Source organism: Petromyzon marinus, chromosome 18, assembly GCF_048934315.1.
Source record: "Petromyzon marinus isolate PM22_M1 ecotype Great Lakes invasive population chromosome 18, UKy_Petmar_22M1.pri1.0, whole genome shotgun sequence".
Taxonomy (NCBI): Eukaryota; Metazoa; Chordata; class Hyperoartia; order Petromyzontiformes; family Petromyzontidae; genus Petromyzon; species Petromyzon marinus.
This window is the reverse complement of record NC_133684.1, coordinates 3117696-3136628: the sequence shown is the minus strand read 5'-3', so window position 1 is coordinate 3136628 and position 18933 is coordinate 3117696. Positions and strand designations below refer to the sequence as shown.

Genomic DNA, 18933 nt, shown 5'->3' with positions numbered 1-18933 from the left:
ATTGCCTGGTGTCTTCATGGAGACCAGGAATAAAAAGATCGTAAGATTAACGTCCCATGTCATTCTACTGCCTCTGGTTGAAGGCCACTGCAGACCGTGTTGGTCATTAGGGTCCTCTGACTATACTTCACCACAGGGACTCATGTGGACTGGTGATGGAGGAGGAGCCAGCACCGGTTCAATAATCTCAACTGGCTGTCACGTTAGCTGTACTTGGGATTGCAACTCATGTGTGTTCATATGTTTTCTGTATTTAGTTTGCTGTCCTTCCCCCGCACCTCCGATTAGCATAGTTGGCTATGTACGGTGCGAAAGAAGTTCAATATACATACATATAGGTCACTGGGTTTGTATCGAAATATTGAACACACTGTGCTCCTCCCCCCCCCCCCCACCACCGCCCCATTAATATGGTACGAATCCAGCAATAACACAGCTGCCTTAAACACAGCCGTAACTTACGACCGTGTTAAATTCACAGTGATAACCGTTCCATTTGTGCTCCGCTGAACGCGTTGTAAATCGCACACTTGCTCAGCCATTAAGGTAAAAAAAAAACCGAACCTCAACCCCCACTCTGGCTGCGGCTGATGCCGTCATTGCTCCCGAAAGCTTTAACAAACGGTGCGCATCGTTCGGGAGTAAACGGGCGAGCGGTCGTTGTCAGCAGCGGTGCCTGCAACTGCTCCCACGTGAGCAGAGCGCATGCGTTCCAGGGCACTTGGCACATTTGCGGATGCAATCGGGGGACGCATCCCCACAATACCCGCTTTATAGGTGTGTAATGATGCCATCAATCAATTAAAATGGATTCTAACGCACACGACACATGGGCAAGATCGCACGCGTGCGGGTCTATTGCTCTAGATACATACACGTTGTATGTACCGAGTTTCACGTAAGCCCAGCAGCCACCAGAGGCCCCTAAATTCACAATAATAGTAAAGTCTTGAATATAAATAAGAATAAAGTCTTGAATTGAATCGTGACCCATAATTCTGAATATTAATTTAATCACAGGGGGGGGGGGGGAGGGATATCATTCCATATTCATTTAGAGTTACATTCAAAATCAGTTTCTTGGCTGCTGAGTTTGCATTGATTGTTGAAGAGTGTTGAGGTTGGAGTGCTGGCTGGAATCACTGAGATCCTGGGTTCTCTAGTGTAGCATTTGAGTTAATGGTCTCAGCAGGTCACCAATGGCTGCACCAAAAGAAACCGCAGACTAAATTTGGTGCTACACAATTTCGTTGAGGTCCAGCTGACAATTTAATATGACCGTACTCCGATAAACCTCACTGTCATTTGCACAACGGGTGAGAAAGTACTACTCCCTATTGTGCAGACCACAGGTTACTTGAATGTTTTTTTTCCGAGGTAGCTCTCTGTGGTATCTGCTTCCGTAGCCCATTCTTTTGGCATTAAGAGTTACACCGCCATGGACAATCTGAACAGATATGACACTGATGGTACAATTGAGATACAATTGTGGAGACGCACGTTTAAAAAGATTGTTGCTATTCGTCCACTTATAGTCAGATAAAAAAAATAGCTTCATGAGCTGTGTGCGTAGGTTATGTGCCGAGTACGTGCCTCCGGGGTTTGAGGCACTACGGGCCGAATGTTAAGAGCCTGCCAAGCTCCAACCCCGAGGCTTCATTTTATCCGATACATTAGTGGAAGGAAATTATAATCTACCATTGTTCTGTAACTAAACTATTGCCCATAATGCACGTGTTTGGGACAATTCTAGTGATTAAATATTTTCCCCAATTTTACTCCCATCACGCTCTCGGTGTCGCTCCATGAGAGAGGGTGTCTCGTCAGAAGTCGTGCAATGTGGCGCGTCACAACGTGTTAGAGAAAAGCCCGCAGGAGGAGGTGGTAGCGCACCGCCACATCGGAGATCACTTCCACTGACCTCTTGCCCGCACCAAGCGCGCTGCACTTTATCACGTGCCCTGCTATAGATGTTCTTTGGGTATCAATAAGAACCAAATGTGTTTTTCTTTCTTTCTCAGAGTTGCAATTTGAAAAAACACATGGATTTATGTGTATTTGAATGCAGTCGTTGGTGACCCGGGTGAGGTCATCAACTCGTTCTATGCTTTGTAAGCCCAAATCTACAGGACCCGTTTTGCCAGCAGTCCATTTACCATATTGTCCAAGTCTGTGTTTGAACATCTTATTCTTGGTTCTTTCGGTAAAGTCACGTAGAAGGGAAAAAAATAAATAATAAAAATAGAAAACAATATTGTTTTATATTTTATATTTTTATCATTCTTTTTATTAATTTATTGTTTCCTTTCTATGTGACCTTACCGAAAGAACCAAGAATATGAATCCCTGCAGTCACGAAAGCTTTAAATCAAAATCTGTATTATTGCCAGGAAGAGTAAAGCATTTTCCTTCCTTTTAATCAACTTGAAAGGCCGGTTTAACTATTTAACTTTTTTTTATTTCACCAGGTAAGGCGCACTGAGCTATGAAGCTCTTTCTCCGAAGCGACCTGGCCACAAACGATAGCTCAACAAAGCGGCTCGTCGTCGCGTGGATATGTATAGCAGCCAACGACTCTGAAATGCACGTCGAGTCTAAATGTGAAGGGGAAAATAACCAGAGGACCCAGGGAAAAAGGCACGTGACCATGGGGAGAGAGAGAGAATATGCACATTTGAAATAAACAAGTGTCAAGTGGACAGCTGAGCCACTCAGCCACCTTCCGATTAAAGCACCCACAAAAGGATTCTGTAAAGCCACCCTCTTACACAAGCCCCCATAGCACGCACATGGCCAGGTCATTCACGTCACATTTCTCCTATTATCAGAGCCTTCACACGGATACATAGAAAGTCTCCGTTAACTCATCGTATTGTCAAGAGTCATGGTGCAGGTGAAGTAGTGACGACAATGGAGTGGCCATGCAATACAATTATTTAAGCATTTGTTTACACATGACAAACCGACTTGGAAGTAGTGGCAACATCCTGTGTGCTCATCAGAACCTTTGAACGGATGAGCTATGAAGACCCGGACGTGACAGAGGAGTCAAAGCGGGGGCCACTTATAATTGTCAACTCGATATTTTTAGATATTTTTTTGATATTTTTAGATATTTTTAGCGAATGTATCTACTTCATCGTCACAGCGCATTTAGAGTCACGTGCAACATTTGGAAGCAGAACAACTTATCGCATGTGTCATGCGAATCAGTAAATGCATATTATGATTATTCTTGGTTCTTTTGGTAAAGTCACGTAGAAGGGAAATAATGAAAATAAAACATAATAAAATTTAATTCTCTCGACGTTTCGGCCACAACGCAAGCAGCCGTCCTCAGGTGAAGAACAGAGCTTATTTTACTGTTTCCCTTCTACGTGACTTTACCGAAAGAACCAAGAAAATGAATCCCTGCAGTCACGAAAGCTTTAAATAGAAATCATATTATTATTGTTGTTTTGTCCAGGACGAGTGGCCACACACCTGCGGGTTTTGGTTCCGGTGCGGATGTTGCCGATGGTAACTTCAATGTCATCGTCGTCATCGTCGTCGTCATCGTCGTCGTCGTCATCGTCATAATCGTCGACATCAAAGCCTCCGCTCTCTCTGAGATGCTGCTTTAATCCACCGACATCAGTGCCGACCTCCTGCTCGCCCAACAGTAGACAAAGCACAAGTGCGGAACGCGATCAACCATGGGACGCACGCTCAAGTCTCCACGTCGTCCAAAAAAACCCTCCTGGCCAATGGCGGAGCCAGGATTTTCAGGTAGGGGAGGGCAACCCCTCCAGCAATGAAAAATGATAGAGGAGTTATTAGTAAGTAAGGACTTTATACTCTTTGGTTCTATTGGGTAAAGTCACGTAGGTGAAAATAAAATAACAAAAAATCACGACGTTTCGGTCACAACACAAGCGGCCTTCATCAGGTGAAGGGACGGGACTGTCTGGAGGACAGCGCTGGAGTGAGAGAAGCCACGCTTAGATCACGACCTTTAAGCTGTGTGAGATGAAAACAAAGCGCTTTGACAAAGGAATTAGCATATAATTTAGCATTGAAATAGCTCATTGAAATAGCTAAGTTTGTCAAGGCGCTTTGTTTTCATCTCACACAGCTTAAAAGTCGTGATCTGAGCGTGGCTTCTCTCACTCCAGTGCTGACCTCCAGACAGTCTCGTCCCTTCACCTGATGAAGGCCGCTTGTGTTGTGACCGAAACGTCGTGATTTTTTGATATTTTATTTTCACCTACGTGACTTTACCCAATAGAACCAAAGAGTATGGATCCTAGCAGTCACGAAAGCTTTACATCTAGAAGGACTTGTCCCTTGCTTTTTATTCGACGCGTGTGCGGCGATGACGCAGCCATCGATCGAGGGTCGAATTCGAACCGCGTTGTGTGATCGGCATCGCGCTCGCTGAAGGTGAATGCCTTCAGGGAAGTCGTGTACTGTAGACGCAACTGCGCACAATTCTGTGAGTTACTTATAACTGCTTTGCCATTACTTATTGCCAATTATGGACTCAGACTATTATCCTATCATCTCAGAGTCACTGGCACATAATAATATGCTTCACAGCGGCAGTCGCAAACTGCCGATTTATTACTAATAAACCCCAATGATCCGATCGAAATGAGGGATTTCGATCGGATCATTCGGGGGGGATGTGCCCCCCCCCCCCCCCCACTGGCTCTGCCAGTGCTCCTGCAAATCCGCGGCTTGGATGAGGGATACCCAGCGCCGTGCGAGTCACGGGGGGTTATTTGACCGTACTTCACCAAGCCGGTCGGTGCGAGTTGGTGAAGGCGGGGGGAGGATAGACGTAGGAGAAGTACAGCACAATGGATGTTGATGCACTGCCCTGTGTAGCCCATCATGTGGCACAGCCCCGGAAATCCTCACGCAGGTTTGTAAACAAATGACCGAGACTATTGTCTATGTGTGAATATATACAGGGAGCTTCAAACATTGTTTTTTTAACACTTACATGGGACTATCGTTTTTAATACACTGTAACGTGATAACAAATGTATGTTAATAGCTTAATAAAGTCAAAGAGTCTCCACGTGTTCGCCATCATTGTCAACACGTGACCTGGAATCTTCTCCAGGTGATCTCCAGAGCCCCGAGGCAGCACATTTATTGTGGTATTGTTGCTTCTGAGAAAAAAACAATTCTCAGAAGTGCTAAAAACATTTTTAGGCACCCGGTATATATGTATATATAAACCAAAAAAGAACGTACTAAAACAACTTTTTCCCACTGCTTTTGCAGGCGAAAGTGCCAATTAACGTCAATTCAACTTTCATGGAACGTGGCACTCGCAATGCCCTCGTGCAATCTCCTGTTCGTTCTGCCTCTCTGCTGCCCACGGACAAAGTGGAGAATCTGCCGTCTACCGCCTTTGGCTTGGTTGAGTGGGAAAACTTCTCTGCTCACCCCTCGCTGCTCAGCGACTTCACCAACTTCGGATCACGCCCTCAAACCTCTTTATTCTACTGGCACGTCCAGGCCGAGCCAGTGCAGGCCCCCCCCCCCCCTCCTGGTGCGGGGTTGCTTCTCCCACCGGATATTTGCCGTGCCGTGCCGGGCCAAAACCAAACCGCGATACGCTGAAGGTCTCTCAAGACAGCTGAACTAGGATCGGGTCCAAGCAGGGCCAGGGGTGGTATAATGAATGATCCATTGTGTGTGAAGTCAGTCGGTGTACTAGGAAGGGGAGCGGTGGTGTAGCGCGCTGCGCTACAAATCCGGCGACCCGAATTTGATTACCGCTCACGTCTAACACCAGTGACGATAACCTGAACTAGTCTTGAGCCTCCCCTAGGACGACTCAGCTTAAAATGAGTATCTGGTGCGATGTGTAAACATCGACACTGGGGGAGACAAAGGCGGCCGGACATGGCATTGGTCACCCACCCCCTCCGAGTGCCGTGCCGACCTTCATAGGCGTTACTCGCTAACAGCACTTGCCCCAAGTGTGTTAAGGCTATACGGGAGATCTTTGTCTTCGTACTACGAAGATAAAGTGTCACCGTGCCACTTACATGCACTTCAAATATTATCGCGGTGAGGTTAGCGGCACAAATTGCAGTTGTTGCTCTGCATCTACATCAGCCAAACGAAAGACGAAGTGGCACGGTTCCAGTTCTGCAGTGGAAAATTCACTCGGGGCCCCCACCGAACCTTACGACCCTATTAAATATATACATCTACACACATGTATTGATTTAAGCATAATAATGTTAGCACGCAGTTCATATTTAACCTCCAGACGGGTCCTCATTGCAAAGCTTTACGTTTTTAAAGAACCAGCCGACGAGGCAGAATTCACCACGTGGTTCAAGGGCGTGAGAAATTCAATAGCCTCAGCGACGGTGCGAGCAATCGGTTATTACCGATTTCACGGCTCGTCTTGTACGGCTCACGGACTGTTTGAAAATGAATGCACTAAGAGGCATTACTAACCATATGAATCGTTTTTAATCTCTTCCCCGGCAAGCACATCATTTTAATTTACAATGGCAATTTAAGGTTATGCAGGTCTACCTTACTGTCATGTAGGCCGGTAATGCTCGATAAATCCAAGCAGCTGTCTCTGGAGGGCAGGGCGATACGAAAAAGGGACAATCACAAACAAACCATTACAATGACAACAGAGGCATTGACTCCACGCCACAATGGAGAGCACATTAACCCTTACAAATCGGAGAACATTTCAAGACCATTCGATGGTCTTTAAATTATGTGGATGGGTAGTTACTGCCTGGGACCACAAAACTCGCGACCAAAGTTAGAGGCTTGGCCATGGCCAACATCAGTGGTGAATGAACCGGTGCTGCTGCCAACGCCACCGCCTCCCTGACACCACCCCCCCTCTCCCCCCACGGCCCCCCACATTCACCAATATGCAGTGACCAGTGTAGTTGACAATGCTCAAACCGAACCCAATGACCGACAGACAAGGCATGGGGAGGAGGCCTGCATCTAGTTGTGGATTTAAATGGCTGTGAATGATTACAGTCGAGCACGGAGTCATTCACTGACATCAAATCGCAGATTAACAGTTATTTTATTTATCATTATGTTTGTTTACCCAGGAAAACGTCACTATCAGGAGGGTCGTGACAAGTTTTGTTTTGTTTTTGCAACAAGGGGCGATGTTGCACTTGCATGCAATCCCAATTGGGTGATTTAAAAGTAAAAAAAAAAAAATTCAGCATTGGGATGTCTTGGCCAATACCTGTTGCACTACACGCTTTTTGTAATCTACGTGAGGAAACCGGAGAACCCGATAGAAAACGCGTGCACAACAGGGGGAGAATCGTAGAGTGCGAGATTGTGGCACCGCGGTGGCTAGGAGATGTTAACTACCTCGCCTGGGATGCAGGATGCCGTGTGTTCGATTCCGACCCCTGTCACCTGCTGTATATTTGGAGTTTGCATGTGTCTCTCACCGTGGTTGTGTGGTTTGTTTTTTTATCCGGGTCCTCAGGGTTTTCCCTCCACGTTTAGAAACATGCGTTTAGCGTATTTGGCTGCTATAAATTTCCACGTGATAAGACACTGCGTTGTGCTGTCATTTGTGGCCAGGTTGCTTCTGAAAAAGAGCTACATAGTTCAGTGGGCCTTACCTTGTAAAATATAAAATAGTTTACTTTTAGTTCAGTTGAGTACAAAATCCACACACAAAGGCATCCGAGTGGGGAATCACAGCCAGGCCCTTCTTGACATGAAGTACAAGTGGTAACACTTCACCACCCTACCGCCTTAAAGATCGCTTGTAAAAACACCATTATTGATATAGATTACAGCACCCATAGTGCTGGAGGCCCTGCTAACGACTATTGCGTAACTGAAAATTAGACCAAGCTTTGCTTAAATACTTCAAGGTTCTTAAATCGCCAGGCAATTCCCCAAGCAGTTAAAGGTGGAGTTATGGGAAATTGACGGAATGCAGCAATATAAAACCAATAAATCAACACCAACAGATAATCACCACAAGTACATTTTACTTTGTTATTATTACAAATAATACGTGGTATCGTTATCATTATCTTAACCTAATCTATTTTGCGCATTGATCGAGGCACTCTACAGAAAATTAACAAACATATGTAACGGTAAAAATGAGGTGAATGAAATAGACGAGAGGAAGTAATGGGGCGAACCTGAGATGCATGAATTAAGTAAAAGCAAAATTGATGAGAGTAAATGATGACGAATGGATTGGATGGATGGGGAATGAGTGGAGGAGGCCATAGACAGAGATTGTTAAGAAGGAACAGGAGCGGAAGTGGTGAGAAGAAGGAAAAATATTATGGGGGTCGTAGGATTAGCCCTGGGGAAAAAAAAATAGTATTGAGGGCGGAGCGGGAAAACTAGTGAGCGTAGTTGACTGCTTAAAGTCCTCAACGACTGCTAAACATCTATCCACTGCTGCATGAAGGCCTCTCCAAAGCTGCAGTCATCCCTCGCGATCACGAGACGCCACACACATCCATCTGGCTCCCGCGCAGGAGCAAACTCTCATCGCTCCACCTCCACGGTGGACGTCCGGTTTTTTTTCGGGCGCGGCCCCCTCCCTTGAGTGGTACCCTGTTGTGCTGGGCCACCCTTGGGTGCCACCCCGTTGTGCTGGGCCACCCTTGGGCGCCACCCCGTTGTGCTGGGCCACCCTTGGGTGCCACCTCGGTGTGCTGGGCCACCCTTCGGTGCCACCTCGGTGTGCTGGGCCACCCTTGGGTGCCACCCCGTTGTGCTGGGCCACCCTTGGGTGCCACCCCGTTGTGCTGGGCCACGCTTGGGTGCCACCCCGTTGTGCTGGGCCACCCTTGGGTGCCACCCCGTTGTGCTGGGCCACCCTTGGGTGCCACCTCGGTGTGCTGGGCCACCCTTGGGTGCCACCCCGTTGTGCTGGGCCACCCTTGGGTGCCACCTCGGTGTGCGGGGCCACCCTTGGGTGCCACCCCGTTGTGCTGGGCCAGCCGGTCATCGGCGTCCCTAACGTTCGGTGCGTTCCCTGCTCAAGCCCAGTTACTTTTCTCGAACAATCTACAATTGTCCATAATATAAGTTTTATTTGGGTAACATCACGTAAATATAAATGTGTCGTTAAACCCACAAACACTTACAATTCGACTACGACACATTTATATTTACGCGATCTAATCCAAAAACCTCTATTATGGATAATATTGGTAGCAAAAGCCTACTTGCATGTTAAACCAATCTACAATGTCCCTAGCTCGCTTGCGCGCCAATCCTGTTCCTCTTTATGTCTCTCGGTGTAACGCCAAGCGTGCACCTCCCCAGCTTTCTTTGCACACTTTTCAGATTTGGTTCCATTTCATTTCCAGTTCGGTAGAAAAGACTAATGAATGTCAACTATCATTACGTCTAGCCTTTGGAGACTAAAAAAATACATGTAACTCTTCCAATGTGGTATAAAAAAGGAAATTTGGTGCATTAATAGTAACACAAAATGACACAAATAATACACTTTGTATCATTCCCATGAATGCACTCACTCTTTTTGAAGACCTGTCAATTAAATTTCGATTTAAAGCTTTCATGACTGCAGGGATTCATATTCTTGGTTCTTATTATTTTATTACTTCCCTTCTACATGACTTTACCGAAAGAACCAAGAATATGAACACCTGTCAATTAGTCCATAACAGACGATTCACTTGTCAATACCACCCAAGGTGACATGAACTAAAGTGGTAGCAATGTTTTTATGTGGCCAAGAATAGTGATATACGAGATATCTACTTAAAATGAGTGGGTGTTTTCCAATAGTTAACTCATTCAACGCATGAAATAAATTGGTAGATAGGTTATTTGAACCTATCAACGTGACTTTACCGAAAGACACAACGAATTAGAATTCCTGCAGTCACGAAAGCTTTAAGTCAAGAACTAATAAAGTTGTTCTACCTTCGGTGGTACCAATATCCGCTACCGCCCATGAACTAAATACAGAAATTCATCATTTCACACATTTCCAATGTACATTTTTTCTTGCATATTGTCACTTAATTTGTAAAACCATTATTTAGAAAATTGATGGGACAAATAGGAATGGTCGCAGACAGGATATAAATATAAACACCCTTTACATTTCATCAAACAATTCACCTAGGGGCACACTGAATAATTTATATGTCAAAATAAGCTACACGTGACCAATTCCGTCCAATCACAGATAGTTAAAATAATGACACTTTGTCAAAGTAACATGTAATCTTAGCACACGGTGCCCCAAAAACTAGTACGAATCACAAGTTATTTGTCTTACTTCCTGAAGGAAACTCAATATGTGTGTGCTACATTCTGATAAGAGTTTGAAGCAATTTATAAACGTGCACATGACAATAAAAAACATCTAACTCAATTATGTCCAGCATTTACAAAAACTTTTTATATTCCACCTGAATGCACAAAATGTAAATAATTAAAATATTTATACTCAAATAGATAATCTGAAGCTGCATCTTCTTCGTATGTTCCGTCATGATTATCTGGAGAAATAAAAACAAGAAAACATTAAAAGTGGTTACTACATTTTTAGTACCTTAATTTTTTAAAACCCAACTGTAACAAGTCCATTATTATCTCACTCATTAAACTTGAAGTTAATTTTCCATTTTCTGGTGGAATAATAGAAGCAGAATATCTATACCACAATAATAATAAATGTAAGCGATGAAGCATAAAATTAACTAAATCTTTAGCCATTTCATCCATGTAATTACTTTATTAAAATACACTGTAAATGGAGAGGTATTGTAACATTTTCTGCATTTCTGAGCTTGGAATTAAAAGTTTTGAATTGACAAGTTCCTACTTCCCTCGGTGTCAGCGCAAAAATACGATACCTTCAGTAATTATAGCCTCCGCATATATAGCTGTTATGTTAAAGCGTGAACGATATTTTCAAAGTTCAACATAACCACATTTCATAATAAATGAGCAAATTTGTTTGATTTAAAACCCGTTATTCAATAAAAAAAATGTGCCATGGTACAATGGTTAGCACACTGGATCTGCAATGCAATCTTTTGGTGCAGCATCTGAAACAATGGGGTAGTTCTCTTAAACCCCTCTGGCCTTTGCCCACCCAGCTGTATAAGCGGGTACACATCACGCAGCCGTATAAGCGGGCATACATCACAACAAGAGGGTACACATCTCAACCTCTCCTGCCTCTGCCCACCCAGCAGTGTAAGCAGGTACACATCACAGCCAGTCGATCGATCGCCAGGTCACGTATGTTGGGGGAAAAAGGTTGGAAACGCTCACATTTCCTAGGATGCATGGCCAGTGTGGAAGAATAGGCCAAATACCCGCTAGACGGCTCCCTCTAGTGGGAGGGCTTTTCGCTAGCAGTGATGTGAGCAAGCAACTGCAGAGCTGCACTCTTAACGTTGATAATAAAAGCCATGACGGATGTGTATTTACGTTGAGGATGTTGCCAGTAATCAGTAGACATGTAAAGATGAATAAATTGATTGATTAAAATGTATTCTTATGTTTAGGATAAAAGCACGTTGCATTTTGTATGATAAAATATGATTTACCATTTTGAGTAAAAATGATACGTGAAGGACATGCCAATGTTACATATAGACCAATGGAGTGGACAAAACTATACCAATGAGTAAAAACATAAATAACACAAACAAGATGATAACAGCTAGACCAAAAAAATAACTCATTCTTGACTTGAATCATGACCAAAAATCGTGACAATCCATTTCGGATTGCCGGGAGGCTGAATAGTTTCATGTCTTGTAATCAGTCAACCTTGGAATTATCAGCACCATTCATTTTGTAGGCAGGAAAATGGATTGCAGCCGGATCACCATTTCACAAAGCAGATTACGTATTATGCAATGTGAATAACTTCATGTACAGTGCCAGCGCAGTAGGTCCAAGAGAGGCAGGGAAAAAAAGCAACGCAATATCCCGCTAAATCTCTTTTTGAAATGCTGAAATGTAAAATTGGCGAGCGGGCGAATGTGCCAAAACGGCGCTGATAGAGCACAGGGGGTAAAAGTGCCTTTTCGCAAAACGACGGTGAAGGATGGTCGACGAGGACCCCGCGGCAATTGGGAATGCACCACGCGAGTGGGCCACGCGCGTCTGAAGACGTCGCCGGACAGGCTTCAGAAAAAAAGTGGCGACGGTCACTCGCCTCCGCCGTCCAGACTGGCCGGGATAATGCCACGCAGCCGCACTTAGGGATTCAGGGGGAACGCCTCGAGTGTTTCATGCACACGCGCGCGCGCGCGGTGCCAGGAGCGCTTGACACCGATGGGATTTCGCGACAGCGACAAGTCGGCCGTCGGGACGGAGGGCACGCGCGCGCGCGCGAAACGTTTCGCGCGGCGGATTCGGACGGAAGCCTTCTCGAGGAATTGGTCGCCATGGCGGGGAAGAGAAGGAAAAGCGATGGGCAATGTCACTTTCAACAACAAATCCACGCGCAAGAAATGGCACGCGAGAGATTCCAGCAAAATTGCCCTTTCGTACAAAATAACACTTGTCATTATCCAGCCTCATTAGCGCACCCTAAATAGGTTGACCAAGTACCGTACTCGGCATTATCTAAGAGCTGTACAACAAAGGATAGGCAGCTAATTGAGCAGCTCCAAAATACCACGAACTTTGTTTTATAATTCCAACGCTACTCTGTGCCACAGTCCCCCCTCCCCCTCCAATCATTTCACTTTAGGCCACCACACGGAGATAGCATAATTGGTCACGCATAATCGCCAGGCAGGTTTCAAACTATTTAGGATGGCCCTCGTGGGCATGATGCGGACCTGGAAATCTCTGCAAACGCTCGTACAAGACGCCCCCCCCTACCTCACTCTGCACCTGTGTGTAATTACTCACGAGTTGGCAAGGCTGAACAGGCCTGGCATAATTAGTGGGCATGTTCATGTACCGCTGGTTATTTAAATTGCGTTAATTCAACGTGACTTTATGCAATAATAGCCGTTTGAAAGAAAGTGCTTATTTCTCCACAGCCGTGTCATCACGAAGCTTAGTACAACTATAGGTGGATTCTTATTTCACACCAAACAAAGCGGGAAACACTTGGCATAAATATATACATTGAAAATCAAGTGCAGCAATGATGCTCATTTTTGTTAAAACCGCTTATTGTCGAGCTTCTGTATTGAACACAGATGAGATAAAATGAGAAAGAGAATGAAAGTAGAGAATCATTATTGTCTACAGTGCCATGAACTCTATAGATTACCCGAACTAAAATAAAACGGAGACATTACAGAACGTATTATTGCAAAGCCTCCACAGGACTCCCCACTAATCTCAATACAAAGAGTATTACAATAATTCGTTTAACTCTCCCGATGCGCTATTTCAATGCGGCCCAGTCTCATTTTCGTACAGCTTTCGACGGTGCGTGTCTCGCCGCTCGTTAGAAATCAAATGGAATTCTGCTAATTCAGCCGGGCGGCGGTGGCGGTGGTGGTGGCGGTGGTGGTGGCGGTGGTGGTGGCGGCGGCGACGGCGCACATCGGTAATCCAGCACTGTGGATGCGAGGGTTGGTGGCCCACGCACGTGTTGCGAAACTCCCTTCCCGCGGGCGTCGAGGAGCCACACACTCTTGGCTCGCCAGGAGAAGACGTTACAGCAAAAGGTGGACTCCGCCCGATTCATCTAGACGGGATAGAGAGCTGCCCCATCGCACGAGTGGGTTCTCTCCTGTTTCCTTCTTTACTCGTTTACCCATTTGAAATCATCTTAATATAGAGGGGCCACAGAGCTTGGAAAATTGTTGGCACGTGCTCACGAACCGCCTGGCTGCCTTCCCACTTGTCCGCTGTTCTTTGCGCTTCCGCGTCGTTCTCTCTCAAGTGTGAGAAAGTCACCAAACACATCATCATCTTTATATACGCACACCGCAACACGGTATATGTATTGTTGTGTGCACAGTACAATACACTGCAGGAATAATGATAAGTAGTCATCAGGAGCAGCCGTGGAGAGCGAGGGATTACTGTGCGCGTTACAAGTTGAATTATAACGAAATGGAGCACCACCCAAACATAGGTACAACTGCAGTACTGTACACTAAATACATTGGTCAAACGTCAAAATAACAACCCACCAGAAAGAGTCTTGAGACTCAGTTTGGCTCTTCTGAAATTGCTGGATATTAAGAGGCAAGCAATTTATATTTTATATGTTTACTGATTGCAATTTTCATTATAATGGGCCAAGACTATCAAGAAAAGCAACTTCCCATCTGTTGCAGTTAGGTGTTGTGAGTGGGAGCTTATGTATAGTTAAAATCGTTCAAAGTGCAGGCTTCCATTACGCCTTCGTATATACACATTGATGTATGGAATTAATGCTGTAACCGCTGTACTGTGTCTAGATGCAACTCTTATATTCTATTAAATCAACCAACTGCACTAAAACTAAAAAAATTATGTCAGACTGTTTTGTTGCATCAATAATCACGCCTTAAAGATGATAAGTTACTTTGTCATTTTGAAAGGAGGCGATAATGTAAATCTATTTCTAACATACTAAACATGCTATGTTGTAGTAAAGAGCAATTAAAATACCATAAAATGTGCAATGGCATTTTACATTTAATGGCTGTGATGATAACAATAACAAACACTTGCACATAGCCACGATGAAAATTGCTTCCATAAAGCCTTTTAAAATGCAGTGCTGCACTGATATATTCAAAAAATTCACCCAGACCACTCATTGTAATGAAATGTAGATGATACCAGCTGTGCAACCTGTTGTGATCCATTAAATATCAAGGACAACGTGGAACTTGCTTGAAAAGACAAATTGCTAAGAAAGCGACAATGCTCCATGCATTGGATTAATCCGAACAAAATAAATTATAATCGGAAAATAAAGCGTAGACATGAAATTTGGGACAATCTGAACGTAACCTCTGTTTCAGATTAATTAGAAACCGGGGTGACGTCTCATCACTATTTTTTAAATGTCACTTCAGCGTTTTCCTGACCAAAACATGTGACATTGGGTGGACAGTACTACCGTAAAATTGCAAACACATAAATATCCAATGTCATGTAAATGGTCTGAAAGTCCACAAAAAGGTCGGAAAATTGTCCTTACTAATCAGACACGCCAAAGTCTGAAGCTTTCGATCCAAAACCCATCCCTAACGAGCACTAACCTCAGCCAACGTTCGGTTAACCAGGTGGCAATGGGTTTATCATGCTATATGGCATGCTAATGATATTGAATTAAGTCAAAACCAAGATTGCCTTTCTTCAGACAATTGCTGGGATGAATGACTCCTGGGTCTGTCTGCAGATGGATTGCGTGTTATTTACCTTTGGCGATTAAACAAACTCCCTGCGGCTCGTTTTATTTTAGGGAAGACACCAGTCTTATTACGTGTCACGTATGACCTGTGATCCTAGTAAAGCTTGTTTATTTCACATCAGCCGATTATTTACACATCCGACCGGTGTGCTTTTCATTCACCACATCAAGCAATGATGTTTCCCGCCCCTTCTTATTTGTGTTCATTACACGATTATTCATACCAGACGGTTTTTTTTCTCTTTCTTCGGTCCCTGACTCCTGCAGAGGCAAATATATTCCCTTGAGTTAAAACACTATTATTAAAACAATTTTTATTTACATGGCACCTAAACACAAAGCCAAAATTAGACTCAAAAACAGTGTGATATGCGCACCATGCGGATGGTTTTATATATATGGGCTATATATACATACACACACAAGGTACTATATACAGCAGTGTAAGGAAGAGATGGTGAATAATAGCCAGAAGAGAAGAGGAAGGTCCTGAGACTGGATGTGAACAGGGGCAATGGAGTCGATAGCACATACGGCTGGAGGGATGGAGTTCCGTGTTGCATGGGCATGTATGTATGCTGAACTTCTTTCACACCGTACGTTGCGAACCGTGCTAATCGAAGGTGCAGCAGAGGATTAGGAGGGATATCATCCAATATCATGAATGCCATTATGGTATTAGCTAATTAGTCCTATAATGGAAGCAACATTCAAAATGATCCTCTTACTGACCTGATAGCTCAGGGGCATGTTCCCAGTAGCCTGCTGTTATCACTGCGAAGCCAAGTTGCACCAGCTTATAAGTGTGAACAATGTCCAGCTGGTGCACTCAGTATTATTTTTTTTGTACAACTCACTAGATTTTCAATTAGCTTTTTTGTATCAAATCTGAGTCCTGTTTACATGAATTTGAAGCAAAATGTGCAATATCTATGCAATGGATAAATATACTGAAAACAAAGGGATACAAACGCTATGTCCTTTAAAGTGTCCATAACATAATTAAATAGATACTGTATTCAATATTTAGGGCACACTTAATGTGCAGGATGGGAAATTGTTTTTGAAATTCATATACCGTACTGCAAGGGATTAATTTGCCATACTTCTGATTTAAATCCCATGACTTCTGGCAACGTTTCCCTTTTGTATACTGTCGTCTTTTGTCAATGCACTGGTGGATGAATGCCTCACCATACTTCACCACGCCGGATCAAAGGGGCCGGTTGGTGAAGGGTGGGTGGGTACAGTGTGGGAATCTTGTACCGTCTATCTGAAAAATGTCTTCATCATTTAGAGCCCATTATTTTAGTGCCCATGTACACTATTTAATTTTTTATGTATTACATGGAAATAATTTCTGTTTGTTTAACGTGTTGTCAATATGTACATAATTATGTGACACGGGGGGGGGGGGGGGGTGGGAAATAGGAAATAAGTAATATCGTACCGATGTCTTTCAACTTACTTGAGAATGTTTTTAAAGGCCTCCAAATTACAGCGAAATCAATACGCGTGCTCCCAAGCACATTCCCTGTCGTTTTAATTATCGCAGGTATTTACACCTAAGTGCTAAAAAAAAAGTGTGAAGAATTCACCAAAAATACAATAAGCTGTACATATGCTCACCGCAACACGGCGCTGTATATATAGTGTGTGCACACTACAATACACTGCAGGAATAACAATGCATCATCAGTAGCAGCCATTGGCAATCCATTGCTGGATGAGGACAATACATCACCACCCTGCCACGTAATGAATAACAATGGAATAATTGCAGTATTTTATAACCACGAGCAAGAGTATTTCCAATAACATTCTATACCACCTATCGTATCGTTATGTACGCATCTACTTAACTGACAAACCATTTGTCGATTTTAACAATTGCTTTTCCTAGTAGTTTTTACAAATATTGTTATCGCCCTGAGATTTGAGATAACCATTTGCTCCTCCCGGGAGACTCTTTGTTCTCGTCTCTAAATGAACGTATCCACCTGGTTCGCAATACAATCACATTCACGTCGCCATGTATTCCTGTTAAGGCACACAACACCATGACACGTAAAGTAATATCACAACGCAAGGGTCTAATTAAAATAATATATATATACACAGCACAAGTATAACAATTTCGCCTCGAGACACGCGTGACTTACAGATGCACAGCCAATCTAAATCTTGTGGGTTCAGATCCCGGAGATTCAAGACTTCGCCTGCCATCATCTTGCCGTCGGGTTAAAGCTTAAACCCACAATGGCAACAATTAAAATGCCCAATTATAAAGTTGCCGACAAGAGACGGGAATCTTGGGTTTTTAAAAAAAAGTTTTTTGTGTCCCCCTTTCATTCAAAGTTTAAAGGAACACGCCCTGCACTGGGAGGGAGAGAGAGGCGGAGAGAGAGGCAGAGAGAGAGCCACACACACCACGCAGTTGCGAATGAGAAGGGATACTGACTCCGGCCCTACAAAACTAAAAACTCCGGCCCTATACTGACTCCGGCCCTACAGGACTTTAAACTCCGGCCCTATACTGCCCTCTCGTGGCTATGGCCAGCAATCATCTCTGCTCACTCTCGCTGTGTGTGTGTGGTTTGTGGATTGTGACCCGGTGGTTGTTCCAGCGTCACGCTCGCGTCACGTCTCCTTCCTCTCGGAAGCGATTTGGTAGTTTCTCTCTCTCTCGTTGTTGTTGTTATCGTCGTCGTTGAGACATTTGGTTCTTAGTTTATAATTCAGCTTACACGCCTACGCCGTCGAAAGCTGCTTCTGCAACAGCCTCGCTGCACGCACGACCGAAGCGACACCACCCACCCACCACCATCACCACCTTGAGATTATCCAAAAGGCAAAACAAAAGTACACAACATTGAACACGACGTTAACCCTAATCGATTACGAACCCTCCAACCCTCTCGCTACCGAACTCGGACGAGGTTTGGTGAAACACAACAGACGTCTTCACCTACCTGGCTTCGTGTCCGCTGCGTGGGATGGGAGGAAGCCCATCATCCAGCGGTGGATTGACAAGGGCACTGTGTGTACATTAGTATTAGTATCGTTGTTGTAATGTGGCACAATTGCTGGTGGCGTCTTTGCCGAGCGCTTGTTATGTTATCGCATCGTGACTACGGGATCGTTGCCAGTGCCCGGATTAAGCTAAACACGCAAATATTAAAACGCATACATTTGTAACTTGCAGAGTAAAGCAATTGTATTTTTTTCATTTGCTATACAGCCAGATAATACGACAAATCTCTAACCTTAAACGCCCAGTCGTTCATAAAAGTTGAAGGCGGTATAGTACTATAGTGATAGAGCAAGTGCTGAATCACTGAACCGGAGTTGATAGCTTGAAAGCGTTTAGCGCGGTGCCCTTGAAAGTGCGGAGCCCGTAGCTACTACTACACATGTAGTCACTACTACTACACATGTAGTCACTACTACTACACGTGTAGCTACTACTACACGTGTAGTTACTACTAACACGTGCAGCTACTACTACACATGTAGCCACTACTACTACACGTGTAGCTACTACTACAAGTGTAGTTACTACTAACACG

General features: G+C 44.2%; 1 protein-coding gene across 5 annotated transcripts in view; it reads right to left on the bottom strand.

The window, feature by feature from the left end:
• Positions 1-18907, bottom strand: part of LOC116943568 (uncharacterized) — a 40428-nt gene extending 21521 nt beyond the window's left edge. The window contains exons 1-4 of one of the 5 annotated variants that reach the window (XM_076067796.1): positions 18337-18907; positions 10475-10526; positions 6550-6598; positions 3484-3647 (exon numbers count right to left, since the gene is read on the bottom strand). In XM_076067796.1, coding sequence (XP_075923911.1) covers positions 3484-3647; positions 6550-6598; positions 10475-10526; positions 18337-18379 — 308 coding nt within the window. In that variant the 5' untranslated portion in view covers positions 18380-18907. Of the gene's footprint in view, positions 1-3483; positions 3648-6549; positions 6599-10474; positions 10527-17526; positions 18047-18336 lie in introns of those variants that run through there. The other 4 variants (XM_076067798.1, XM_076067797.1, XM_076067795.1 and 1 more) reach the window with 4 other exon arrangements.
• Positions 18908-18933: the final 26 nt, after the last annotated feature.